This window comes from Aplidium turbinatum, chromosome 8, assembly GCF_918807975.1.
Source record: "Aplidium turbinatum chromosome 8, kaAplTurb1.1, whole genome shotgun sequence".
In the NCBI taxonomy this organism is placed as follows: Eukaryota; Metazoa; Chordata; class Ascidiacea; order Aplousobranchia; family Polyclinidae; genus Aplidium; species Aplidium turbinatum.
In genome coordinates this window covers 26,311,728-26,322,150 of record NC_137479.1, presented here as the reverse complement: position 1 = coordinate 26,322,150, position 10,423 = coordinate 26,311,728, and the positions used below count along the sequence as shown (strand labels likewise).

The following is a 10,423-nucleotide window of genomic DNA, read 5'->3' as shown; positions in this document are numbered from 1 at the left end:
TGTGTTGAACATCTCGCGACAAAGACAACCTGTGCGGAAAATTAGCTCTGTGGGCGTGGTTGCGCGCCCGGCGCAAGATCACGCGGCGCTGATTCGGCTTTCGTGGTGTGCGCCTGAGCAACGCATTTCAGAACTAATCTCCATTCAGCGGCATCAAGTGAATGGAATTATTTCCTGGCAACACTTCAAAATCGAAAAACTCTACTTTGTCAATCTCGGTGACCGGCTCTGCGTCAGTGGTTTTAAGTGTTTACTGCGAAACTGCCAGGATTAAGCTCTCAAAGCAAGCTTTCCCAGTCTGAGGATAAAGGTCAAATGAATAGCCTACCGTCGTTTATTTCACTAAACTTATATTTTCCATCCATTGTTTTTTCTGTCCCATTTTGGAAGATTTAGATTGTCCCTGCATGATCCCTTTGCGGCCCATAGTTTGGAAACCACTATCTTAACTGATAGTTAGCCTAAACGCAATAAAATTAGGCTTTGCCCTGGTTGCTCCAAACAAGATATCGAAGTGGAGACCTTAAAGTCAGTTGCCTAGTCTGATTTTTTTTTCTTTCATGACACTTGATGAGCCAAAGCGGAGTAGCCACTTTACCAAGAAAAAATTCAGCCATTGTCACTGAAACCTCGAATCAATCATAAGCTATGTTTTCCGTAACGTGAAAAGGTGCAAAAAGAAGATGATACAAAGCAAATCAAGTGATGGATTCTCTGTCGGCTGGTTGGGTAAGGGCTAAAAAGTACGGTAGTCATTTCCATGACATGGTTTCTAGTTGAAGCTTATACAGTAGAACTCGGTTAATGCGGATTCGATTTGACCGGCGATTCCATCCGGATTAACCGATGACGGTTCTATCAAGCCTGACGTTACCTAGATAGAAGGGTATCGGTAAAAATCACCGAAATTGAACGCATTAGTGTGGTCATCTGCCAATTTCGAGACGCGCGATCACCACATTAGCAACCCAGTGATAGAGTTCTTTTGAAATGAATGTATTTGTAGACTCTGCGTCTAACACACTGGCAAAAGTTACATCTTCAGACATGCGTGTCGGAATAATCTGTAGTCACTCAAAACTTTTGAAAACAGTTACCGAAGACGAGTTTCTATGGAAAACTTACAAAAAATCACGGTCAAACAAAGCAAATCCGGATAAAGCGATAGAGAAAGCGCAACTTTTGTCCGGAATAGGCGAAAATCAGGATTAAATAATCCGGATAATCTAAAGCTGTTTCTCAAGAAAAAGATTACAAATCATTTGTACTTCCAGTTTTATCCGGATTAACCGAGTTCTACTGTATAAAGCTTATAGGCCTATATTTATCTGGTTTCTAGTTGAAGCTTTATCAGTCCAAGGATAAAGATTCCCAGAATCACTAAATAGGGAACGTTCAAATATTACGTAACGCTTTTTTTCCGAATTTTTGACCCCCCCCTCCCCCATGTAACGCCAACGTAACGCTTTTTTCAATCCCCCCCTCCCCCATGTAACGCTTTTTCACTACGAATTCAGCACAAAAAACTACCATTTCGTACTCGAAAGCGTTACGTAACGTTTTGCTTGAACCCCCTCCCCCCCGATGTGACGTTAACGTAACGCTTTGCATAAACCCCCCCTCGAAGGCGTTACGTAATATTTGAACGTTCCCATAGGCTAAAACAGGGGTGTGCAACCTTTATTACAGGAGGGCCAGATATAAATAACTGGGTGAAACCGCGGGCCGCACGTTTACTTAACATATGATTTCTAGTAGGGGAAGTGTGGGACCTATGGAACACCAGATTTGCTCCCAAACCAAAAGTGGATTTTAAAAAATATTTATATTTAGAAACACCGTTTTGACATGTAAGCATAAATCAACTTCAAAAATTCTGGAAAAGGCTATTTTGAAAGACGCAAACGCTTTTTTATGTTTTTGAGCTTGAAAATGTACCTTTGAGGTCTAACTTTGTAAGAATTCTTTAGGAGTTTAGGGCAAGCAGGACTCTTAGCGCAGAATCTCCGATGAAACCATTTATTTAAACAGTATATAGACAAGAATGCAGCACAGTGAAGTGCATCATTTCAAACTTACAACCAGTTATCTAAACATCATGGCTATGTGGGACCTATGGAACACTGTTTCACATAGGTGTTCCATAGGTAAGGGGCGCTATCATTATTCTGGCTGGATTTGTCATTTAAATGGTAAAAAACTAAGAAAGAGACAATGCAGTTTTAAATAAGCTCTGCATGCAGTCGTTGCCGAAATGTTACTGTTCAATGTGAACCCTATTACCCAAAATTTGTTAGTGGCAACACTGTTCAATATATAATGTTCGTTGCATAGTGTTTTTACTGAAAACTTCGGAATAAGGAATTCACTTTGAAAGGTGATATCATTGGAAACGCCTGCACTTCAGTAAGAAAGTTTAAATTTGGAGGGGTAGAGTTTTTAGGTTTTTAATATTTTTAGTAGCCTAACAACTTTACCACGTGACTTTATTTTGTGGGTTTCATTTTTTGTTATTTTTCTGTGTATTCGTTTTTTTCGATTGGTGTTGAATGTTTTCCGTGGTGCTTTTTTAAAAATCTAGATTTTGCTTGACAATGAGCAGTGCTTTTAGCTCTAATGCATTAGCGTTCCATAGGTCCCATCGGGTGTTCCATTGGTCCCATAGGGGTGGGACCAATGGAACATTTCGCAAAATTTTTGTTTTTTCTCGTAACAAGCTAACCAAGCAACATATTTTTATTTCGCTTTATCATAAGTTAAAACCACCCACCAGCATAATATAATCCAAAATTTAGGTAGCTTGAAGTTAAAATACAAAAGTTATGACCATTTCAAAAAAAGTGTGCCATAGGTCCCACACTTCCCCTAGTTGCAGGCACAAAAAAGTAGTTTTTTTGTTATTCTTACGGCATTATTAGAGGACCTTATCTCCTTGCAGATATAATAACTTAAGTGAAGACGCATAAATTTCTGAAGAAAACTGCTAATCAAATTTATTGTCACACCCACTTTAAACTAGTTCAGTGAGAAGTTTGCAGCTGGTTTCTTTTCCTGGTGGCTTTTTCCCAATTTACTTTAATGGAAGTGCTCGCAATTCGAAGTCCATTTTCCAAGTGTTCGTCTGTCGGAACTGATCGATAGGGAGATTTCATGACGCCCATTTTAGAAAAAAAATGTTCGCACAAATACGTTGAGCCAAAAAAGAGACATTTTTGAAGCAATGGATTTTTTCAAATGTGGAAAGTCATCTTGGTTGAGATGTTTTCGGTAAAAATCGCCAAGATTCATTACTAAATACTTTGCTTTCAAATCCGTTTTCTCTTGAAAATCAATCAGTTCAAGTTGGATATCAGCTGCTGGTGCTTTGTCTGTGTCGAATGGCGAAGAGAATATACCAAACAAATATTCATGAGATTTAAAGTCCTTGAAACGAGCCAAAAATTCATACAACAATTTTTCAAATTTAGTTTTCTTCTCAGGATGCATTCCATAGTCTCTCAAAGTTGGAAAGTGGAAAAGATTTCCCATCTGTATGTGAGCTTTCTAAAGTCGTAATTTGTTCATAAAGCCTTTTATGTGACCATACATTTTTACGTTCCAAATAATTAAACAAAATGGGTTAGCGGTGGCTGGTGGAAGATTTCTAAAATGGTTAACAGAAGGTACGAATCTATAATAATCCACTCCACAATGAATTGTTCACACGTACCAGACTAAACTAAATTATAAACACGTTTCGCAGGCGGCACACAATTCAAAATTGGCACATCTTTGCGGGCCGCACAATTTTTCTTCGCGGGCCGCATTTGGCCCGCGGGCCGCACGTTGCACACCCCTGGGCTAAATAATTAAAATCTTTGTATAGTCATAAAAAAAAAAAAAACTAAGTAAAACTTAAATTTTAAATAAAACCTTTGTTGAAATTCTGGTGTCCTCTAAATTTCTAAAAGATTGTTCCAGACCTTCTTGTTGGCTACATGCAGTCATGATACTAGGCTACTTTTCGAGCATCATCAACGGATATTTCAACAAATAATTTATCAACAAACAAAAAGTTAGTAACATGCAACACAAAGCTCCCCCGAAGTTTATGCATAAAGAAAATAATTGTTACCTATTCCACGCTTCATCTAAGTTTAATTGACACCAACATATTAGGCTATGTTGGCAAACCGTAAGTTATAGTTATCCCAACTTACCAGGTGCTCCGGACACTTCCTGAGAGTGGGGGGGGGGGTAATTTAAGCAGGGGCGGGAACGATATTTTGACATCGACAGGGGGCTTATTGGATTATCGCATCACATATACTTCTGGGAGGTCGCCACCCAAACCCTCCTTCGCATTACTGAAAGCTTCAGTTACTTATACAGCGTCGTAGGCGGCATGTTTCGCGCCGAAGGCGCAAAATTTTTGCCTTTTAGCACGATTTAAAATCAAAAAATTATTTCAACGAATCTGAAATCGCGAGCAAAAGCTCTTTAACATTTGCCACATTTTTTGAGGTTTTTAGACAATTTTAACTGGAAAAGGTTGGGACGTACGCAAAAATTTCTCTCTGTATTCTTCCTTGGCTCAAGTTCTCCAAATTTTGCACTTCAGACGCTAAATGGTTAGATTTAAAAGATCAAAAGCGTTAAGGTCAAAGGTTTCTATAACTTAAAGTGCAACTGCACGATCGAATTAACATAGGCTAGAATCCATTGCCAAGCCATCCGGTACTTGTTGAAAAACTCACTTCCTTACAATTGAGGCCCACAGCCGAGAAACCGACCCTTTTCTCACGCTCTCTAGCGCTTCTCTCTCACGCTACCTGGAAGTAGCAAACTCGTCAACGCCACCTAGCGATATGACGTCAGTTGGAGTCGAGCTTAGTGGAGACCAAACTAGCCGAGATAGGCTTGGTTGCTAGGGAATACGCAAATTTATAAGGCATCCATAGTGAAGACGCATCTTTCAGCCAGCATTATACAAATTTAGTTGTTCATGCTTGTGTACCAGGAGTGGTTTGCGAAGCCAATCGCCGAAGGCTAGTTTCGTAGATTACAACAGTCAAACTTAGTTACATCGAAAATATTTTGTATTGCAGGACATAGTACAGTCGACTATCATGCGATAACGCTTTAGCATTCATTGGGACTGTCTTCGGCGGTGTTGACATCTACGTTCTTTAAAAATAAACTAGATGAAGCCAAAAAAAAGACCAGAATAAACTAAATTGAAGCAGAAATAAACTAAAAAATAAACCAACATACAATACTAATGACAAATCGCATTACAACACATGAAGCTAAACAAAAAAGACCAGAATAAGCCAAATTGAAGCAGAAATAAAGTAAAAGAATAAACCAACATACAATATTGATGACAAATCGCATTACGACACACAAATCGAAAACAAACCAAACCAAAAAAACACACCAAATCGAAAAATAAAAATAAACCAAACGGTTGCAAATAAACCAGATTTCGTTTTAAAAAGACTAAAATGTTAACACTGGTCTTCGGAACCCAGCATAGTCTCCATCGTCGCTGGGATACTTTCTGCGGATAAAAGAGACAATGCAGGATGGCAGCACGACTCTGTTGGACTTGCTCAAAACTTCTCCATCCAACAGCCACTCCAGCTGTCCAGCACGTGCCTATAGGCGACCAGCCTGAATTGCATAGGAGATATAATAGCTTCGTAATTGGAGATATAACAAAATGTCACTTTTGCAACAGAAACAAATTTTGTGTGACAGATAGAGCAAATTTTCACCATTTTAAATGTTTGGCTCAGAACTACAATAATCTAAGAAACGAAGTTGCAAGAGAAATGTTTTGTTTTAAAGTTTTATATATTTGAACGAAAGACTTGAAGTTTACAAGAATGTCACATATCATTGGTTAAGATGTACCTTACCTCGCATGGCTTATGACAGCTTTGGTCTGTCCCTCAACCAACAATTTCAATGGATAAGTCAACCGACCTGGCTTATTTTTTTCAAACTCGAGATTGCAAAGAGCCTAAACTACCTGCCTTCACATAAAAAGCACGTGCAACAAGATCGAAGCAGCGAAAAAAACCCTCCTTCCTTTAGGATAAACACAACTAAAAGACTTGCAATGAGTTGCAAAACCAATTATCGCTTCGATCTGACTGACTCCAACTGACGTCATAATCCGCGTGTTGCGCAATGCAATCCGCGATTGCAGGAACGTGGCCAAAAATACAAGCGCGTGGAAAACCTTTACTTTTGATAATTTTTATTGAGATAAATATAGCCTTAAAAAGTAAGGGCGAGGTTGGTATTTATAGATTGAAACATGCTCTTTCAGATAAAGTGAGGTCAAAGTCATCGTGCAGTTGCACTTTAATTTACAATTGTATGAATACAACACGATAAGGGTCTAGCTAGGCCTACATTCAATTCAGAAAAAATTAAAATAAAAGCTAAAATGCATTAATTTTTACATCAACCGAAAGTATTAAGACATTGAAACAATGCAACTGTAGTGGTTTCGTTCTTGAGTGGTAAAAGCGAAATTAAACAGTTTGCAGCAGTGAGAAACTATGACGTTACACAAAGCGCATTGTGATGCGTATATTTTTGACAGGATACATAGTTTGGCCATAGATGACTTCGCGTTGTCTTGCGAGTCAGTTTCCAAGCAAACACTTCAAAAGTTGTGCAACAACATAAAAACATGAAAATAAAACACAAAACTAAACAATATATTAAAATGAAATTTTTATCTCTTCATTAGTGGGGGAGGGAGGTAATTTTGCATTAGTTACCCCCCCCCACTCCGATTGGTGGGGGTAATCACCCCCGCGTCCCCCCCCCCCCCCCTCTAACGGAGCCCATGCAACTTACCACACATGTTTGCAGTCAACGAACGAAACACAATACTGTAGGATATTACAATGATTTACACACCGTAAAAGTGAGAAATTTTGCATTGGAAATGTCTTTTGAGTTGTTTTTGTGTGGGCTAGCCTACTTGCGAGTTGCGAGGCAGAACAGCTTAAAAATTAATGAACACAACATGATGAAGTTATTTTACGTAAACTGTGCTTGTTGGCTACTTCATATTGTTCTGAAACTTTCAGTGTAGGCCTAGACTACGTTACGTCACTTGTAGGCTACACCAGTAGGAGTAGGCCTACTGCCCACATATTGTGGTAACATTCAATTGTAGCCTTTCCAAGCATAGCTATTTACAACGCCCATATTCAGTATGCGTCCCTTGGCAGTACGCTTGGAATCTGTGGCTTTATCTGAAGCATTGTCCGTGAGCTTTGCAACGATTTTCTTGACCGTAGTTGGGTTTCCCTTCTTGTGCTGCCACGGTTCATCCCACCACACCCTACAAAATTGTAAACAAAGTTTAGATACATACATTACTGTAGATAGCCTAATAGAGTATAGGCACAGATGGGCAAGATCACCAGATTGTGTGATTTTCGATCAAGATCAATAAAAGCCGCCTCGTTAGCTCAGTGACGAGCCTGTTTCAAAGTCGCGCGGCGCTTGTTCGACTCTCACGGTGTGCGCTTGAGCAACGCACTTTCAGGACTGCTCTCCATTCAGCGGCCCCTGAGCGGCACCTAGTGAGTGAAATAATTCCACGGCAACAACACTTTAACAATCGGAAAACTTTACTCTGCCAGTGTCGGTAACCGGCCCTGCGTCAAGAGCCTCTACAATTATGCGAAACTACCAGAAATAACATATCAAGGCTTTGTCAGTCCGAGGATAAAGATTCAAAACCAAACCAAAAATATGCGATCGTGAAGATCAGTTCACCAAAATAATGTTATCTTGAAAATCAAAATCATGATCTTGAAGATCAAGATCACTCTTTGTGCACTTGCAAAATGCAATTTTTGTTCAATGAGGTTTCAAAGAAATCATGTTTCACTTGTGAGCATCCCAATTAAAAGTAGGCCATAGCGTAGTTGGTATTAACAAATTTTGCTACAGGCAGGCCTGGATTAACCATTGTGCTAGGGTGTGCTAAAGCACAGGGGCCCCGCAGACAGAGGGCCCCACTTTTCCTAAAAATGAAATAAATAAAATAAAATAACAAATTTTTCCTGAAAAAATTTTCAAGCAAAAAAATTAAGAAAAGTGGGTATTACATTATAGGCCCCTCTGTCTAAAAAAAGTAACACATTTATCAATATATTTCCCCCTTCACGTGAAATAAAAATATGGTTCTTGTATTTTTTCTTTGGCAACAAAGACTTTGCAGTAAAGAAAGCCATAAAGAAGCCGTTTGACTGAATTTCATGTCAGTTTTCTAAATCCTATTGGTAGTTAGTAGTGAATGAAAGAGCAGTTTAGAATAGAAATTCAGAATAACCTTTCATTGCAATTTGCAGTGTAGTGTGCAGTACGAACAGTGGTCCCTTGCTACAATGTTTTCCCTTGCGCGGTTTCGTTGATTTAATGTGTGTGATTTTGCATCCATTATAACGTAAACACTGTTGACTTAATTTGCACATGCTTATTTAATCATCGATCACGTGCTATTTCAAAGTTATCTAACTTACCTAAGCAACGCTCTGTTTCCTCTGCAAGCGAAACTAGCTCACTTCCATTATGCTCCACGTAAGCTGGTAAGGGCCCCCATAAAATTCATTAGCACAGGGGCCCCATTTGACCTTAATCCGGGCCTGGCTACAGGCATCCACCCCGATAGCCGAGTCGGTAAAACAAACATTGAGTAAATTTTAAGCTACGTTTTGGAGTGTTTAAATCAATGACCTTGTTGTAATATGGCGTCTGCTCCAGACGGCGTTGCAGGCAGTTCAAGGCAGGCAAGTTCTGGTATTGATATGCCTTGCCTACATTGCTTCTTTCAAGTAAGGGTAACTTTGAAGATTATCTGTTGATGAAGTGATAGGGCAGACCCAGGATACTTGAGCCATAAGTAGGGTTGATCCCACCCCATAAAAGATAATTTAAAATATTGAAATTTAATATTTGGGCCCTTTCATAAAATTTGTGTAGAATTAATAGCCTACTATTTTGCGAAAATCAAAGCTAAACGTGGATTTTTAAGTCACAAGTGTAGTTATGAAGAAGTAGCAGTTAGTTTCTTTATAATATTTGTAACATATTGTCAATGTTTAGGCTATGCCTTTTTGTCACGATAGACATAGGCTAAGTATTGTCGATCAGTACCACACTGCTAACTTGAGTCTTTCCGACTAAGGTTGACATGGCTTACCTCTCTTCAATAGTTTACTAATGGTTTGCACATCAAAAACCGCAAACAAAATTGCTATCGCGATTTGCCTAAGTAAAGTGTCGCCACTCGCCAGTCAAGGTGTGTAATTAACCGAAATAACGAAAATGTCCATAAAACTTGCAGATATCAGGGTTGCCGAAAGAGGTATGTAAACTATAAATTCTCTTTTTTGAAAGGTGTGTGACATCACATTAATTTGTTAGTAATAATATCATAATTTATTATAATTTTTGGTTCAATTATTTTGACGTCTAATTCTCAAAGGGACACTGACTCTTCTACCTACACTGCCGCTCGGAGAAATAAAAAAACTGCTAGAAAAACGCTTTGGTTGGAATTTAAATAGCATTAAAACTGCTGTTTTGACCGAAGATTTGGGCCCATTGATAACGGACATAGTTGTCACCCTAATACAGCCATTCCTATCGAATTAGATGGTGAAGAAATGTGTCTAACAAGTGACAACGAACCACTGTGTGCTGACTATTACTGGATGATATATTTCATAATACGGTAAGTCTTTTATTTTTGTGTAATCTAGGTCAGAGGTCAGCAATAGCTCAACTCATCTTGAGGCCAGGTGGTGTATTTGCAAGGTCGGATTAATACAGTATACTGTACTGCATTACATACAGTCGGTCTACATTAATCCGACTTTGCAAATATATCATGAAGAAAAATACTTTTTGTGTTTTAGGAAAAGTGATCGTTCTAATAGCCCTCCTCCTGGATCTGCCACTGCTTGAGGTCATGCTCAACTCTTCTGCATCGACGGGAGAGTTGAGCTAGTTGACCTTTTTATTTCATCGGCAAAACACACAGTGACACAGACATGCAATGAGTTTTCTTTTTTTGTATTTGACGGTGAATGATTGCCCTTCAGTTTACCACTAAACATATTTGTGTAACTTGAAAATATATAGCCTACCAGAAAAAAAATCTCACAAAAACGACATGCAGACAGTACAGCAGGATACAAAAAATACATTGAAACTTACTTACCTCATTTTTTTAGGTCTATGCCCTGTCAACCGTTCCACCGACTGTTGTAGTTCATAATTTGTCATTTTCTTACTGTTCAGTGAAAATCTGCACGGCGTGATGGTTCCCCATTTTTCCTTTGGTGCCATGTTTGGTCTACTATTAGGAAAGACCTTTCAGCACTTTTGCTTTCCTTCTAAA

At 38.9% G+C, this 10,423-nt stretch overlaps 1 protein-coding gene across 2 annotated transcripts; it reads right to left on the bottom strand.

Annotated features, from left to right (window-relative positions):
* Positions 1–4,071: 4,071 nt before the first annotated feature.
* Positions 4,072–10,423, bottom strand: LOC145775859 (uncharacterized). 2 transcript variants are annotated; one of them, XR_014290177.1, is made up of 3 exons: positions 10,244–10,423; positions 6,354–7,351; positions 4,072–4,656 (listed from the first exon to the last, which is right to left on the bottom strand). XR_014290177.1 is itself a non-coding variant. In XM_082587242.1 (2 exons), the coding sequence occupies exons 1-2, from the start codon at positions 10,369–10,371 to the stop codon at positions 7,174–7,176; spliced, it is 306 nt and encodes a 101-aa protein (XP_082443368.1). In that variant the 5' UTR covers positions 10,372–10,423; the 3' UTR covers positions 6,269–7,173. The 2 variants fall into 2 exon arrangements, 1 of the variants encoding a protein (XP_082443368.1); XM_082587242.1 differs by lacking the exon at positions 4,072–4,656 and having other exon boundaries at positions 6,269–7,351.